The 19,093-nt window shown below is 35.5% G+C and overlaps 1 protein-coding gene across 1 annotated transcript in view; it reads right to left on the bottom strand.

Moving 5' to 3' along the window:
* Positions 1-19,093, bottom strand: part of KCNH7 (potassium voltage-gated channel subfamily H member 7) — a 512,879-nt gene that overhangs the window by 39,062 nt on the left and 454,724 nt on the right. The window contains exons 8-9 of the mRNA XM_052662434.1: positions 16,309-16,708; positions 8,650-8,849 (exon numbers count right to left, since the gene is read on the bottom strand). Of these exons, the coding sequence (XP_052518394.1) occupies positions 8,650-8,849; positions 16,309-16,708 (600 nt within the window). The remainder of the gene's footprint in view (positions 1-8,649; positions 8,850-16,308; positions 16,709-19,093) is intronic.

Here is a 19,093-nt window from a genome sequence, read left to right as displayed (position 1 = left end):
GATCAAACCAATCAACCCTAAAGGAAATCAACTCTGAATATTCATTGGAAGGATTGTTGCTGAAGCTGAAGTTCCAATAGTCTGGCCACCTGATGCTATGAGCTGACTCACTGGAAGAGACCCTGATGCTGGGAAAGGTAGAGGGCAAAACGAGAAGGGAGTAGCAGAGGATGAGATGGTTAAATAACATCACTGACTCAATGGACATGAATTTGAGCAAACTCTGTGAGACAGTGGAAGGCAGAGGAAGCCAGCGTGCTACAGTCCATGGGGTTGCAAAGAATCGGACATGACTTGGTGACTGAACAACAGCAATGTTAAACCTTAGAACACATACTAGAAGAAGGATCTCCATGCCTTGATTTGTCTGATGATTACATATATTCTTGACTAAACTTTGATATTGGTTACAAGTTCTGATTTTTGTGTGCTAGAAAAAACAATCTGATCTCTGGGTTATCTCAAAAGCTCAAATGGAATATGTCATAATTGAACTAAGATAGTCATATATTTTCTATGGAATAATAAATACTCTCAAATGCCCCCCAAAATAAGAAAAGCAAAATTAGTAAGAGTTGACTTGCCTTGTCAGATATCAAAGTGTGATATAAAGCTATTAAGCATAAATCAGAATTTATATTGCCATGTGCGTCATCGCTCAGTTGTGTCCGACTCTTTGTGACCCCATGAACTGTAGCCTACGAGGCTCCTCTGTCCATGGGATTTTCCAGGCAAGAGTACTGGATTGGGTTGCCATTTCCTTCTCCAGGGGATCTTCCTGACCCAGGGATCGAACCCAGGTCTCCTGCATTCCAGGCAGACGATTTACCCTCTAAGCCACCAGAGAATAGAGCAATATGGGAGTAAAGATATTTGTGCTGAGTTGCATCTGACTCTTTGAGACTCCATGAACTATATAGCCTGCCAGGCTCCTCTGTCCATGGGATTCTCTACGCAAGAAAGCTGGAGTGGATAGCTATTTCCTTCTCCAGGGAATCTTCCCTACCCAGGGATTGAGCCTGGGATGCCTGCATTGCAGGAGGATTCTTTACCATCAGAGCCATCAGGGAATATATATTGAAATTATACCTAATAATTTAATGTATAAATCGGGTGGTATTTAAAACCAAAAGTCCTATCCTCCATCCATGTGAAGAAAATTTATAAAACTTCAAACAGATTCAGAATTTTCTTCCTTGATCATATAACAGAGCTCAAAGCCTAGAAAACTACTTGTGTAATCCACAGGTTTAGTGGGACCTTTGTGAAACAGGACAGGATCTCTGAAGTATACAGGAAAAACTGACTAATTGGATGATACTAAAAAACAAAAAAATTAAAATCCAGACAATATCCTAAACAAACTCAGCATATTGGAAAGAGACTAGGGATAAATTGCAATCTAGATGAGAGACAGAGCATCAATGTCTATCAATGACAAAGAATTCTTTAAAAATGGCAAGGAAAGGGTAACCAAAATCTATACAAAAATGTTATGAATAAGTAATTCATAGGAGTGACATCTCAGTTAACCATTCTTGCCTTATTATAATAAAGCATTCTGAACTTGGTTCTGGTGTGGCCTACTCCAGCACAGCTCATACATAAGGCAGGTAAAATTAGAATTAAGACTCTGGGCCAATGTTCCCATCTTAGAAAACACGACTAAGCCCTGTTTTCCTAGTGTCCACACACTGACTCACAGATAAAACTAGGTAAGGCTAGCTGTGAACCGCTATGATTCAAGCACAATAATTACACTTGTATGGAGTGAGTCTTTGGTTTTCCCTCCCACCACGGTGGCTGTTTCTCACTACTGACATGTTTCAGTTCTGTGTGAATTGTCGAGCATTCTGAGTTAAGAAGATGGCCAGGAGAGTGAGGAAAATGATTTAGCATGACTCCAGAAGTGTTAAAATGCACTATACAAGGGACTGGGCCCAAAGTGAGGAAGATTCTTACCAGATGGTCGCTAAACTGAGTGTAGAGTTCTTGGGGTAGCACACCTGACTAACAGCAGCCCAAGATGCAAACGAAAAGATTCTTTTGGAATATCTGGCATGAAAGAGGCATGATTATATATCATTTTTTTCCATTCACACTCATCTTCATGGATAGTAATATGTCTAACCATGAAAAATAATTAAATGTAGTTTTCCTGAGCCTGCTGCCTTAAGGCTATATGGTTAATTGGCAAAGATGAACTACTTGTGCTTATTTTTGCCTTTAAAAAATGATTTTAAAATATCTGGTCTAGTGGGTGGAAATTTACATATCCATTTTCAATATAAATTCTCAAGCTCTTGGTAATGTCTTGGGGAATTCTTTAACTAAATACTGGACTTTTATTTTGGGATAAATTGTGGATGGTTTGATTCCATTAAGTTTGATAAGTGCCAAGTTCCTCTAATATTTGAATTTAATGGACCTAAATTCATGTTTCCAAAGAATATTTTAAAAGTGAACATTGATGTCTTTATTTTCCATTATTGGCTCACCTGCACTGATTATTAATTGATTCTAAACTGTACTGAGCTTGAATTATTCCTGTGTTCCAAAGAAAGCATCTAGAAACATAGATCACTCTTTAGCATAAGAGACTGTACTTGAATCCTGTTTGAATAGTACCATAAATTTTGGAAGTTGAAAAAAACTTGAAACATTATTTCCACCTTCCTACTACCATAGGAAGAACATTAACAAACAGAGAAACTGAAGCATAGAAGTGTGTTCATTGCCTCAGTGTGGTATTTCTGCAATGACTATTTTTCATGTGTAATGCCGCAGACCATGCTGCCATTATTTCTCTTGACTCAGGAATGGCTCAGGATCAGATCCCACTGTCGAACTTGATTTGCTTAAAGCAGTTTGGTGCTCAATGTAAACAAGTCTTTCTTAATAATGGTTGGAGACCAGCCTGAAGTGACCGTCATCATTTGTGAACCATGATTTAACATATACCATTTGTAATCTGAAAATACCAGATGCTTGTCTTAAGCTTGATATTGTTCATGTCAGGGGGCTCCAGATGGTATAATTATTGTGCTCTGTGGCATTTTTGAGACTTTAGGATAAAGAGCCTGGAGGAAAAATAAGAAGGACATGAGACTTGTCCTCTCTTAAACACCTGAGTTTCAGGTGCTAAATACAATTGTCAAGTATGTGTGTTAATAGTAGATTTCTTGCAAGTGGAAAATTTCACATATCTAGTTTCTGCTGATCCAGGCAATTCCTGTCAACTAATCAGCATGATGATGAAAATATCTTTTAAGGTTCATTGTAGACAGCCATTACTTTAATTCCACTCTTAAACAGCAACTATTTCTTTACAGAAAAATAAAAGATGTCACCAATCCTCAGTGTCATTATCATTTAAATGCAGTTTTGGTTTTTTTTTTGCCAATTCCCATGCTCCCTTTTTAAATATGTGGATTTACACTTTCCTATCTAAGTGTAGAGAAGGAGCATATGTCTTTCATATTAGGAGACATTTGTAATGCTCTCTGTACCTTGATTGCTAATTTTGAACTGATGCTTTTTTGTTAAACTATTACTGATCAAATACAATTATCAATCTAAATTGTAGGCTCACCTATGCAAGAATTGTACTATGCTGCTTATATCTTTAAACATGAGTGTTTTTATTTTCTGAAGACTTCTTGGTAACAGGGTCCCTGCCCATTGGATGGCTAGTCAGACTTGAAAGGCATCATATTTGTAATCATTTTATTGTAGCCTTATAATGAAATAATCCAAGGCTTTTCACTGACTATATCAACTTCGGTATATAAAGTATCATTAGAAAAAAGTGAAGGGTAATAAAAATATTATGGTAGAGACAAGATATGCTATTTTATAAATTTTGCTTTATATCCTGTGTGGCTTACTGTCACAAGGATTATTTTATCTGAGTTGCTGAATTAGACATTGAAAGAGCTCAAAATCACATTTCACTGCGGTGTATTAAAATAAGACATTAGTGGAGTATATTTGAAAGTGACAGTCTGGCACAGATGAAGTTATTTAAATAAGCATAGGGAATGGGTGCAACAATAGTTTTGATGGAATGCAGTTAGACTGTAGATGCAGGTTAGTGTTCGTAGTTTCTAGTTAAATAGATGGTAGTTAGTAGTAGCAGCAAGCAGTTAGTAGTAGTAGTCTGTAGTCAGAGTTATCAGATAACAGAGGAGCAGGAAAGGAGTCAAGGAAAGAAATGAAATCAGACTTTTATTAAAGCGTCCTTAGAAATCACATCAGCCCCAAGAAGTAGGACTTTCTATTAAACAGTATGTCATTCTTCATGATTCTCTTTTCTCTTTTCATCGGCTTTGCTCATTTGGTCCATTAGAAGTGTGTGTTTTGTCACTGAAAGAGTCCCACCCTGGGGCTTCCCAGGTGGCTTGGTGGTAAAGAATCTGCCCGGCAGGAGTCTTACTGTGATTCTAAGCAATTTTAGCCCACTAGGTTGTTCTTGATTGAAATCTCTAAATATTCTCCCTTGTTCAACTCTTCTCTGACCCTATACCTTCTTCATTCCGAGGAATTAGTCTCTGCTTGACCGAAGGGGCTGGACCATGTGGTACGTACGAGTGCCATTGAGTCGCCTTCTTTATTCCTCAAAACCAAAGCCTCCATCATTTTTCTTTCTTCTCCTACTTCTCTTTCAGGAAACTTTGTCTATCTGGCTGCTAAAGAATGTATTCTTCTTTTTTAGGTTCTTATGTCAACTCCTTTCTATATCTGTTTCTCAAATTTTTCTGCATCAACACCCCAGACTAAAATACTCAACTGTTCTCCCTTCTTCTTAAAATAAATTAAATAAAGTTGTTTTTAGATTATCTGCCTTAATTCTGCCTTGGATGTCTCAAAACAGGGCCTCTATTCCCGTCCTTGTCTTTACCTGAAATGGTCTCCTTGGTTTCTCTGCCATCCACAATTCTACCATTCACTGACTTCAGTGGTTTTTGAATAACACTCAACACAGAAATAACTGTTCCACAAAGGAGACTCAGAGGGAGCAAAACAGTGTGCAGCAGGTAGCTTAGACTCTACATCCTCAAGCAGAAAAACTCCCAGAATAACTGCTTCACAGATTTAGCAAGGGCAGTTCTGGTGCTTTAGAACTATTTGAAAATGACGTGTTTAATGAAATTACAGACAGGTTAAGTGACTTGTCCAAGATTAGTGGCATACTGATAGCTAGTACTTGGGTCCTCTGAATTTTTATTCTCTCTATATTTTTTCTATTATTCAGGCATTATTAGAGGGCCATTTTTAGGTAAGGAGTAACAGTTTTCATTGAATGTTCAAAAAGGCTTTTCTTCCATGCAAATATAATTTTAAATTATGGAGTGGTTTCTGTCATTAATGATTTATTTCTCTCCATCCTGAATGATGGATAAATCGTGGTTATTGGTGTCCTTATTCATCCAAGCCACGTTCCTTCAGGTGCATGGCTTGATTCTACAATGACACGGAAGGTGATTTTCAGTTTTTGGCAGTGTTGTAACTAAAATCAATGTTAGATAATGTCTGAAAGTTTCAGATTGGGTTATAAGACAGCTTTGATTTTTGGGGGGAAATCCATTGAGGAACCTTCAGGCCTAATCTGAAAAAGTATTGCAGAAAGAAAAGTATTTTCCAAACTTGACCTATGGACATTTCTGAGCTAATTTTTCTAATTCTAAACCTGACATAATTTGCAAAAGGACATCTTCCTTTCACTAGCTTCATTATTCTGACTACTTTCCTTTTGCAATCTGAACCATTTGGCTTAACTGAGAGGAAGCCCATAAATATTCCCAGAATGCTTTTGGTTCTGGAACATTCTGGTAATAGATGTTCCACTAAGAGCAAAAAAACAGGGAATAAGGAATATGGCTCCATGTTTTAGGTAACTTCTTTGTAATGTTTTGTGACCTATCAAGCAGTCAAATGTGTGGGGCTATGAAAAAGAATTTTCAGTCAGTTAATAGAGTGTGAATAAACATCTTGTACTTCATCTGGACATGGTTAAACAGCAAAAATGGCCTGAAATGTTTCATGATAAATCATATTTAAGGTTATACTCAAATGAAATAACATGGAATGCTGATGTAAAATACAACAGTTTGATGTATTTTTATGTATCACAGTACATAAAGTTAAGTTGCATTAAATTGTTATTAAATCACAATTTAGTTGACAATAAAACTAATAAGACACAGGGATTTAACAATGTGGTGTTAGAGGTAAAAAAAAAAAAGATTTTTTTTTTAACCTCTCAGTAGTCTAAGAGTAGGGTTGCTTTTTTCTAATCAACTTTCTTTTGCACATTGTGCTTAATTAGCAAGCATCTTCCATTCGCTGAGTTTTCAGAGTTATATTGCACTTAGATCTTTTACTCACATTGCAGTCACAAGATGAGAAATGTAGACACTGTGTACAAACAAGAAGTTCGTGCAAAGTCAAGCTCTCAAAACCACATGCAAGACTCAGTGGCACATGGTTTAGAGCTCACACAACTCCTGGATCATGTAATACAGGCATGCAGATGAGAGGAAAGAAAAGCACCTACATCATGAAAATAGAGGATGATGAAAGAGAATGACATTTTCTTTATGACAATTATCTAATGCAAACCGTATACCCATAACCTTTACCAGAGTGGAGGAAGGGGCAGATAAGTGACTTTTTGTGGGTGGGTTGGGGGGGAAACGCTATATAAATATTATTAGAGGTCAAGTTGTTCAAGTTAAGAATTTCTGTTCTGTACTTGGCCTCTTCCAGGTTATCTTCCCCAGTTTCTTGCTTTGTATTTCCTCTGCTACACCATGCAAAAAAGATCAGAACTAACATTGGAAATCATTTAACAAGCTCTAAACCTGACAGATCACAAGGGTGTTCTCCACAATTTACACGAGAATTAAATTGGATATAAATACCTCCTGTTCTTACCGGTGGGTGTTGTGATTCCATGTATTAAGGTGTGAAGCAGACAGGAAAGAGATAAATCTTTCATAAGTACATTGTAAATAGGCAAGTGGTATATAAACCAAATTCATAGGTAATAGAGTCAAACAATGAAAGGTAAATAGTTTTTACAAAATAGACTTTATCACAAAAAAAAAATGGTCACAAAACTAGAGTAATATGGAGAGGGGAAGTAAAATAAATAAATGTTTAACTATTGTTATTGAAATAATCTGGCAGAATGGAACAACAAAATTGAGTGACATGTGTTTTGATTAAAGGTTCTTGACACTGCTTGAGCCAACCCAGCTTTAGAGAATCCCCTGTAGTTTCTGAATGTTGATATCTTCATTAAACAATAATATGAATGGAAATAAACAAAAGTGACCAATTTGTAGGTACTTTCTTAAGAGATTAAAGTGTTACCCTGGTGAGATCAACTTTGCAAATGAATTTTCACAAGTAAATATGGGATAATTAGAAATAACTCATGGAATTAAGTTATGGTTTTGTATGAAATGTGCTGATTGATTAGTTCCTCAAATTAAAAATTTTATAATGGCATGCCATTATTTCTCAATCAAATAAATCATGCACAGCTATGATAAACCTATCATATGTAAATATATATTTCAAACTGGCAGTATTTGCAATGCTTTCTGTACCTTAACTGCTAATTTTGAACCTTTATTTTTTTTGTTAGGCTATTGCTGATGAAATAAAAAAATGTCAATCTCAACTGAATAAGTTGTATGAAAGAGTTGTATCATAATGTTACTGTCACTAACTTTGAAAGATTTCATTTTCTAAAGAACTCTTAGAAACAAGATCCTTGCCCAGCGGAGGAATAGCTAGATGGGAGGGTATCATAATTCTAATCATTTTTTAATAGGTCTATGATATGCTATTGAATTTGTATTTATCGTATAATTTATCTTTAGTAATCAACATCTATAGCCAAATAGCTAGGTCAAAAAGATATATGTAATTTTCCTAATAATAAAAGGAGCTCTTTAGATCAATTAATTTTATTAGTTGTATTGATTTTTAAGCATTGATAGAGGAGGGAAGGTTATGAAAAGTTGATGTTGAATTTGTTTAAGAGTTATGAAAGAATACATATTTCCCCCTTGAAAGGAAAGATGCATTATACCAGATACAGTAAAAGGGCACATATTTAATTCATGAAAATATAGAAAAATTGTCCTTAACAGAAAAATGAAACTTCCTATTATAAAATGTTTATGGTATACTTAAGTTCCTTAACCTCTCCCACAGATCCTTAAAATGTCATATTTAAAAAAAAATTTCTGTTTGGAGGCATTATAGTTATTATTGTTTACTTGTAATATCTTAATGCACATGGATCCATGTATTTTGCGGGCTCTGGCAGCTAGGCCGTGTGGTGAAAGCCCGAGTCCTAACTTAGCAATGCTCTCTCTGACCAGAAGTGGGCGCTCTACTACACACAGTTATATCAGTTTGCATCATGTTATGCCTTTGCCACACAGTATAACTAGATATAGCACCATGCAATGCCATGAGTTGAGAATGAAAGACTATCTCCAGGGGAGAAAATAAACATCCGAGAAAGGAAAACAAAAGCAAGGGGTTCAAAGCTGGTGAAACTGTTTTTTTCATTTTGGCTGTAGCTATAATGCCTGAGGGGCTCCAGTTTTGGAAAACAGTAGTACATACCATGTTCATGTCAATGCCATTGGTGTAAGTCCATGCGTGCTGGAAATATTCTTCAAGCCGCTGCCTCAGAGGGTTGGGGATTTGGTGAAAGCGAATGAACTCCTTTACTCGCAGCATCTGCATATGGTACCTGGCAGTTCCCGAGTACAGTCTTTGGATAATTGCAGATACATTCCCAAAAATGCTTGCATACATTAGTGCTGGATTGGATAAAAAAACAAAGTTATGGGGGAAAGACTGCACTTGGGGATATTATATCTTATCAGAATCTCAAAATGCAGATTTTTTTTTTTTTTTTTGTAATCTCAATCCATTTGTGAGGGGTTATTACTGGCCCGTGGGGAATAAAGTAGTTAAGTCAATACTGTTGTAAAGTTTATAATTTTGATGTTAAATCTGGAGAGGAAAAATATCCCAATTCATCATGGATTCTATATTAAAGTAAAAACTCAGACCGTTTACAATATTGACCTGTAACCAATCTAGACTATTGACTAGAATCAGCATTTTATTTGTAATGTAACAAGAAGGTACGTCATGGGGTTACCACAGATCTGTATTCTGGAAGTGGAGTAAAAGTTTTTAAATTGTGACAACTCTACCTCAGCCTCAGGCCTAACCTGGTAATATTAAAAGTTTACTATAAAATTTAGGGATTTGCTAAGGAATAACATTTTTTGAATTATTTACTCATTTATTTGGCTGTGCCAGGTCTTCACTGTGGTATGTGGGATCTTTGCAGCCTGTGGGATCTAGTTCTCTGATCAGTGATCAAACCCAGGACCCCTGCATTGGGAACCCGGAGTTTTAGCCACTGGACCAACAGGAGAGTCCCCATAAATTGTTTCAGGGAAATCACAGTTTCTTTAGAGTGCTTCTTCATATGTAATTTTTAATCTACTAAAATTTATTTTTATACTTTCTAGATGAGAAATATATCTTTGGCTTAGACTATGAGAATATAGTTTTATTTTTGCAGAGAAAAATAGAATGACTTCTTTGTTCTTTCACCTATGGGAAGAAAAAAACCTAACATTCATTACTTAGAATGCCATTTCTAAAGCTTCCTGGGCAAAATATTTATAATTTAACATAAGCTCTTTAAATATCTTGTCTTTCTTTTTATATTTGTGTTTAGTTTCTAATAATCCTAAAAAAATTCTGTATTTTATACAGAAAGTCACATGATGACAATGGCCTACATCTTGCTTTGGGCATATTCAGACACTTAGAGAGGAGGTAATGGAACTGTAATGTATCAAGCAGGTGGGGGGGAAGGAAAACAAAAACAACAGCAACTCCTCGAAGTATTTGTTCAACAATAGTCACCCAACATATTTTTTTCCACAACATATTTTACAAACCATTGCCTATATAAACCACTTGATCATTTTTAAGGTAAATTTTGGCCAGATTTAGTCTGTGTTTTAAAATGATTTATCTTCTTGGTCATTTGCTTTCTTTTCCATATTATTTCTGTCTCTTGGTTAGCATGGTCCTTGTTGACCATAGATGTCCCAAGTAAGAGAATGTCCCAGACAAATGGGTGGTGCTTTATCTATGTAAAGGGAAAAATATTGGGGAAATCTATAGGAAGGCTGAATTGGGGTTTGTGAAAGACAGTAAGTCTCATTAATATAGAAAACCTGTTTAGGTTGTATCTTCCACAGGCGTGAAAAAGAAAAAACAAAACAAAACAAAACTTGGGCATAATTTGAGTAAATGAACACTTAAGAAGGGAGCTAACAATATGTGCCTGAAATGGATTACCAAGATTCAAAGAGATTTATGTAAAAAATATGTTTTACTCTGCCTAACTTTAGTGTTGGAAATATTTATGCTTGCTGATAAGTGTCCAAAGTATCTATCATGTTCTCAGGAAATGGTTTGGTACAGATTTTCACTTGATTTAATTAGAGGGCCCATAATCAATGCTAGTTATTTTACTTAAACCACATAATTATGCAAAGAAGAGTCAGGGAAAACATTCTTTTTTTGTTTTTAATAAATACTGTGTTTTTATCTCCATACTGCCATAAAAATGAACCAAACATTAGTTTGATCATAGACAGGTATTTCTACTCATTGATAGGACAGCAAAATCTAGATCATAAGTACATAGTTGAATACATGAATAGCATATATTTCTCTAAGGAAATTCTATGCTAATGACTTTTTAAATTATAATAAAGGCATACATTTTTTTTCCCCATATTTTTAGGAGGCAAATGGAGCTAAAGGCAGTAAGCAAGAAAAAAAGCATAAAATGATTCTATTTTGTATATATTATTTAGCTAATGCCCATCAACTGGCATAAAATATGAATCAAAAGCAAGTTGGCAGACCATACAATCATTTCTCTCAACTCAGTATTTTGTTTAGCCTTCCTTAACAGGAAATTCTTCTTTCACCAAAATGATTTGCTTCACCTTGAGGTACTATACAAATAAAATAGGTATAATTTAAAACTTCAGCACGCCACACTCAAAATCTGAGAAGCTCACCAAACTAATGAATTTAGAAAGTGAAAGTGATGTTGCTCAGTCATGTCTGACTCTCTGTGCTCCCATGAACTGTAACCTGCCAGGCTCCTCTGTCCATGGGATTTTCCAGGCAAGAATACAGGAGTGGGTTGCCATTTCCTTCTCCAGAGGATCTTGCCAACCCACAGATCAAACCTGGGCCTCCCACACTGCAGGCAGACTCTTCACCATCTGAGCCTACCAGGGAATCCCAGTGAATTTAGGGTCATCGGGTAATAGTTGAAACATACTGATGAAATAAAAATGCTTTTCTACCTAGTATGCAAATTTAAAAAGATAAATGTTGATGATGTATAATTTAGGTACAACAAAATGAATCTGTTTTAAATGTACAGCTCAGTTAGTTGACAAACATACACACCCCTATTAACAGAATCAAGATATGGACCATTTTCATCATCCCAGAAGATTCCACTGTGTCCCTTGGGTGCTTGCCCACTTGTTTTCTAGGCTAACTCTAGACAATCACTGAGCTCCTTTACATCATTACAGATTAGTTTGCATTTCCTAGAGTTTCATATAAATAGAATCATAACGAACATATTCATCTATGTCTGACTTCTTTTCCAGTCATATTAGTTTTGAAATTCTGTTTTGTATGTGTCAGCAATTTGTTCTTTTTTTTTTATCATGAGTAGATTTGCATCACATGGTTCTACCAACTTCATTTATCTCTTCTGTTGATGAAATCTCACCATTTCTAGTTTTTGGCTATTAGGAATAAAACTGTTAGGAACATTTGTGTACAAGTCTTTGTGTGGGCATACATTTTCATTTCCCTTTGAAAGAATTAGAATTGCTGATCTGTGTGGTATGTCTGGACCTCCCTGGTGGCTTAGTGGTAAAGAATCTGCCTGCCAATGCAGTAGACGAGGGTTTGATCGCTGGGTGGGGAAGATCCCCAGGAGAAGGTAATGGCAACCCACTCCAGTGTTCTTGCCTGGGAAATCCCATGGACAGAGAAGCCTGGGGAGATACAGTCACTGGGGCTGCAAAGAGCTGGACATGGCTTAGCCACTGAGCACACACGCCGGTGGTTATGTTTAAGGAACTGCCAAGCTACTTCCCAAATTTGGTGTGATTTCACATTCTCACCAGCAATATTTGAGAATACCAGCTGTTCTCCAACCTTCCGAACATTTGGTGTTGTCTTATTTTAACCATCATAGAGCATTAATTGCATTTCCGTGACAACTAATAATATCTCTCCATGTATTTACTGGCCATTGACATATCTTCTTTTGTGAAACGTCTGTTTAAAACTTTTTCTCATTTTTTAAAAATTGAGTTGTCTTCTTATTATGGAGTTGTAAGAATTCTTGATATATTCTAGATAAAAGTCTTTTTCTAGATCTAAGTATTGAGAGTATTTTTTTCTAGTCTATCATTTGCTTGTTCCTCTTAACAGTGTCCTTTGGAAAGCTGAAGTTACTAATTTTGATGAAATCCAAATGCTTTGTTTAATTTTCTGATATTTAAAAGAGAAGTTATAGGAGTATTGTAAGGTTTCAGTTTCTCCATCATGGTTAGAGGCAGAAATCCAGTTACTTTGTTTCACACATTATAAAACCAAGAAATTCTCCTAAGATGTTTGTCAAGCAGGTCAGAGATGAAGTACATTTGCCTTTATATACTGGTTTATAGGTTTTAAAAAATCAAATGTATATTATATTTATAATATTTGAATAAAGATTATACTTATATATTAATATCAGAACAAATAGATATAAATATGTGATCTCAACTTACATTCTCACTTATTTAATTCCACTTATACTTTTATTTTTCATCTTGAATTGTATATATTTTTAAAAAGAATTCTATGGTTACTATTCTCTGTACATATTCAGCAGCAAAATTGGTGACTGCCTCTGCAAATAGAAGTTTTTAAAAATGTATCTATAGGTACCTGAGTTATTTGAATTTAATTAGATGATAGCCTTTAATATTTAATTTTTAGTTTCCTTGAATTGTGTTGCTGCTAAAGGGATTGCAGATTACTTTTTTTGGCTTAAAATTTTTATTTTAGAATGAAGATTAGTTTTAAAGAAGCTTTGGGAAAAAAAGTTCAACTTGATAACTGACGGTAACAACTTTAACTTGCAGTAGTATATATACAATACTTTACATTTATATTTGGATATTTTATTTTATTTTTAGGTTTAATCAAACCACTCATATAATTCAAGGGTATGTACTTAGTATAAAAATAGACCTAAATACAAAATATTAAATCATTTCTTAATACAGTTGGGTCTAAATGAAAATATCATGTGTAGATATACACAAATACATTAAATGGCTATGAAAATTTCAAGGCATGCTTATTATTGCTGTTTCCAATCTTATTTTACCTTTTATGGCATAATAGCTCATGATCCAATTCTCTAGGAATATGTATAATTTTTTTTCCTGTCTGATGCTAAGCTTTACATAATCCCATTTTGATTAAGTTTTGTAGAAGCAAGTCTGTTACTCAAATGAAAGATATTATGTGGAATATGGATATATCTTAGTCAACCCAATTAACTAGAGTGTTTTTTCTTAAAAGATAGAATTCCTCTGCAGGAAACAAATATTCTTCCTAAACAAGCAATAGAAATAGCATAATGTCATATTCAAAAAGGCAAAAATATAGGAAGGAAGGGAGGAAAGTAGAGAGGGAGGGAGGAAGAAAAGAAAGAAAAAGGGAAGGAGAAAGACACAAGGAAAGGAAGAAGAAAAACTGGCAGTAATCCCTGGTTTAAGGATTAGATGTTGGGACAGATGAGCCTGGCTGGCTACAGTCGACGTTGTCACAAGCGACTAAACCACCACCACCACAGAGCAAGCAAAGAACTGAGTCTCTAATTTAAAATAATTTACACGATAAATAGTACCATGCATTTTACTTAATCCTCATAAGAGGTGAGGATTCCTATGGGGTGAACATGTTAAACTTTAGTGCTCTTAATATAAGAAACGAATCGCCAGTCCAGGTTCGATGCATGATACTGGGTGCTTGGGGCTGGTGCACTGGGACGACCCAGAGGGATGGTACGGGGAGGGAGGTGGGAGGGGGGTTCAGCATGGGGAACACGTGTACACCCGTGGCAGATTCATGTTGATGTATGGCAAAACCAATACAATATTGTAAAGTAATTAACCTCCAATTAAAATAAATAAATTTATATTTTTTTAAAAAAGGGCTTCCCAGGTGGCGCTAGTGGGATAGAACCCTCAGGCCAGTGCAAGTTAGACATATAAGACAGTTCCATCTCTGAGTGGGGAAGATCCCCTGGAGAAGGGAATAGCAATCCACTCCAGTATTCTTGGCTGGAGAATCCCACGGACAGAGGAGCCTGGCGGGCTACAGTTCATAGTGTCACACAGAGCTGGACATGGACTGAAGCAACTTAGCATGGCACAGCTCTTAAAAAATTCTTCCTTGGAAATTCTGTTTCAAGATTCAAGTACTGTTTTCTTTTGAAAAGAGCATGCTAAGCTGCTAAGTTACTAAGTCAGTTCAGTCATGTCCGACTCTGTGTGACCCCATAGACGGCAGCCCATCAGGCTTCCCCATCCCTGGGATTCTCCAGGCAAGAACACTGGAGTGTGTTGCCATTTCCTTCTCCAATAATTTATACACAGATATAGAAATATATATCTATATATATGAAAAGAGCATATATATATTTCTATATCTGTGCATAAATAATTAAAAACATACTGTTTTTCTTTTCTTTGTTACCAATGCCACTAAAATTGATAGCCACTGTAAAGTATTATTCCCTGGTGGCTCAGAGGATAAAGCATCTGCCTGCAATGCAGGAGACCCAGGTTCGATCCCTGGATTGGGAAGATCCCCTGGAGAAGGAAATGGCAACCCACTCCAGTATTCTTGCCTGGAGAATCCAATGGACAGAGGAGCCTGAGCGGGCTACAGTCCACGGGGCTGCAAAGAGTCGGACACGACTGAGTGACTTCACTTCAAAAAGTATTTACTAGCAGCTGCAATCACAGAATGGTTGGGACTGTGTTTGTTCTGTAAGATTCAGTCTCTCTGGAATGAATTTTTCTTTTTCCAGTGGGCTCCACTTCCATTTCCTTCTGAGTGTAATTCTGCTTTTTGGTTTGTAGCAAGACTTAGCCTGAATTTTCAGAATATTTTAAGAGTTATTTAAATGTAATGTTATTTGCCTATACTAGTTATTTCAATATACTAATATGAATCTATTTAAGTTTCATAAATAAAGCTTACCTAGCACATTTTATTACTCAATATATTAATATTCAAAAATTAACTCTCTGGATCTATTTTCAAATTTGTATGCAACCTAAGGGTGATGATGCTCATTTTCAGACTTTAAAATCCATCATGCTTTTGTCAGTTGCTGCATGGTATAAACAAGGTTATTTTTAGTGGTTCCAAAGTGTGATTTTTAAAAATTAATATTAAAACATCTTTAGTTTTACACAGTTTTTTTCTTATTCCAAAGAATATAACTTTTAAATGATGCTCATAGCATTACCCTGGAGAAGGGAATAGCAATCCCTGTAGGGTAAAGGGCAATCACTTAGGTCCTTGGCATAATGTCACAGACAAAGGAATTTTTAGTCAAATGACAAGGAAAAATACATACATACATATATATATGTATGTATATGTGCATATGTGTATATATTAGTAGGGTGATATTTACATATCTATATCTATCTACCAATGTCTGTGTATCTAGTTATGTGATGTAAAACAGTCCTTCCTATTCTAATCTGGTCTCAGCTTGAAATATTACAGAATATAACCATTTGTAATAAATTACAGACACATTTTTTTTTAATATAATACAGACACATTTTTGCATCAGTAAAAGTGGACTTCAAGCCTCAATTCCTGAATCCCAAGGACCATGTTACTCTAGCTTTATGTTCACAGTTTCCTGCGGTCATGCAAGATCTTTGGTGTCTCCCCTCACAGAGAGAATCAGATTTGGTAAAATAAAATACCCATATATTTAATCCCATTATCTCTATAACTTTCTATAATTTTTTCTTTGCCTTCTTCTAAATGTTTTAGAGACATTGATTTTGTACTATTAGTTTATCCTAATAGATAACAAAAGCGAAATCTACTTACAGCCAATCAACATAACACAAATCGAAAAGATTTTCTCCGAATTGGTGTTAGGAGACACATTCCCAAATCCCACACTCGTTAAACTGCTGAAGGTAAAATAAAGTGCTGTGACGTATTTATCTTTAATGGATGGTCCAGAACTTGAGTCACTGTCATTGTAACGTTTCCCAATTTGTTGTCCTAAGGAATCCAACCAGCCGATTTTGTCAGTCAGGTAGGGCCTTTCTACATTCCCAATGGCATACCAAATGCAAGCCAGCCAGTGAGCAATCAGGGCGAATATGCACATTAAGAGCATTAGAACTGCAGCCCCATATTCTGAGTATCGATCAAGTTTTCGGGCCACTCTCACAAGACGAAGGAGTCGAGCTGTCTTCAAAAGACCAATTAATGTTGTTGTCTGTGGAAATAAACGTGCATGATCAGAAACAGTTGGTAGACAATTCAGTGTGTGCTCCTGTGTAGCAAACTAAGTAGAAATAGGTTACAAAAATATGGTAGCACTGAAGATAGTTGCGTATTTGAATTAAACATCAAGGTTAGCTTTTTTCTTTTTTTAACATTAGCTTTGGAAAGTACTTTGAAAGTGTGTGGTACACTAATTCACTATCTCGGCCTGTTATTCTTTTGGGACAGAGACCATGCTTTGTTTTGCACTTTAACCATTTGCCTGGCACAAAATGGGTACTCAGTAAATCATTCATTCACTGACAATCATCCCAGTGTGTTACTGGTGGGCCCAGCAAGTGGGATTATAGTGTTGAGCAAATGGACATGGTCATTTTTATAGTAGAAAAAGATATTTATTTATTAGACAAAGTGTCACTTTTTATAAAGAGAAACAAGGCCCACTGTCTATTGGGGAGGAAACAAACATTTTTAAAACAAATAATAAGATCATTGCAGAGAGTGAAAAGTGTGACAGTGATAATAAAAACAGAGCAATATGATAGAGGGTGTTCAGGAGCTTGGGTTGGGATGAGAACCGTTTTAGAAAGGAAAGCCAAAGAGAATCTTGCTGACAAGCTGACATTAGAGTTTAGCAGGGTTTCAATGAGGAGCCAGTCAAGCAGATTAACTGGGAAACTTCTTGGATGATTGCATGCATGCATTAAGTACTATGTTCAGATTCAGTTTTTCCTTTTTAAATGTGTTGAATCGATAAATTGTTTCTTGATATCCCAATGGTATTATGTATTTTGCTTTGGGATGTGATATGGGTAACTAATTGCATGACTATTATTGACCAGGTATCTAAAGATAGGACACTTCTAAATAATAACAGGATACTTAACTGGTTGTTTGGATTTGAAATCTGTAAACAAATTTGGATTTGAAATTTGTTAACAAATTGCAAGTTCATTTGTTAGGTTTCCTAAATAATGTCAACTATAAGTACTATATAATTCGCAGGGTATATAATTATTCCATGTTACATGGTATTTACCAATCAATTATTGAGTCATTTTATGTGTTCATTTTGGTGTTTATTTCTCAAAGCACATCCATTTTTGTTAAGAACACATATTTTAATTAAAGAAATAGCATGTGGCAGAACTATCACCGTATATCTTCATATTGATTTGGTGAGAAAAGAGCTCTAAATATCAAGAAAATACTTTCATTAACATTCTAAAATCAGGGTTACAGTTTTTTTTTTTTCTTTCTTATGCCAGAGTGGTCACAAGGGAAGGAAAGATTTCTGTCTCCCCTGAATTCTTTTCAGTTAGCATTCGAATCTTCTAGAAAGGAGTTTGGGTAGTTGTGATGGTCTTATTAAAATTTGGATTCTGCTCATTGCTCACTTAGAAATGGGAGAGGTGAGTCTTCTCTGTTCCCAAAACTGAGTTATTATTTTTTAGGGTGTAGTAAGGGAAACTGTTTTTTCATCACAAATTTAAAATTATGTCTCTTCAATGAATAAATGGTGAATTTAAATGAGTATGAGGTGGGTTCCTGGGAGAAAAGATAACTTTCTACTATTTATATTATCAAAGTTTCAGTGTAGCAGTTATGAGTTAGAACTTCGGAACAAACTTAAGTTTGAAATTCTGCTTCCATAACAGTGTCACCACAGACAATTTACTTATTTAATCTTTAAGCATCAATTTCTTCTTTTGTAAATGGGCATAATAATGCCTCCTTCTAGCATTGTAGGTAATACCCAGTACATTGTAACTGTGTTTTTATTTTAATATCTCATATGCTTTTATTTCCATCACTAAGCAGTAACTTTGTATTGTAAAATGGGTTGTTAGAGCTACATATTTCCCAAACTTGTTACACTGATATCAGGAATTTTGAGTGGAAGCTTTTGAACACTGGTCTTTCAGCTCCCCTGGGAAATTGTAGGTATTTTCCAAAGACAAGACTATCATCTAGATGCACTGACTGCTCAGACTCTTTAACAGAAATCAACCTGTTTCAGCGTAACTCCATTTCTACACTTCAGAGCTTAAGTTTGCACATTTATTTTTCCTCCAGTTTTGATTCCTATTTACTTATGTGGAGAAATCAGAAATACTTGAGGGTTATTGTTCAAAACTGCCTTTTTTTTGGAGCAATTTCTGAAACTCAAGATAAATGAAATATAATGAAATTTGTATAGGTATTTTGTTAATGAAGTGAAATGCTTCAGAATAAATAAGCTGTTTTAACAACATGCTGTGATAAAAAGTACTAACAACTCTTTTGGCTACAAAGATGGTAGAGCAAAATGATGCTATGAAAAGGAAAGGAATCCAATCTGCTGTATATTATGCTTCCTGTTTGCCCTCCTCTCAAA

The sequence above is a fragment of the Budorcas taxicolor genome, chromosome 2 (assembly GCF_023091745.1).
Source record: "Budorcas taxicolor isolate Tak-1 chromosome 2, Takin1.1, whole genome shotgun sequence".
Lineage (NCBI taxonomy): Eukaryota > Metazoa > Chordata > Mammalia > Artiodactyla > Bovidae > Budorcas > Budorcas taxicolor.
The sequence above is the reverse complement of the archived record's forward strand: the minus strand, read 5'-3'. Positions and strand labels throughout refer to the sequence as shown.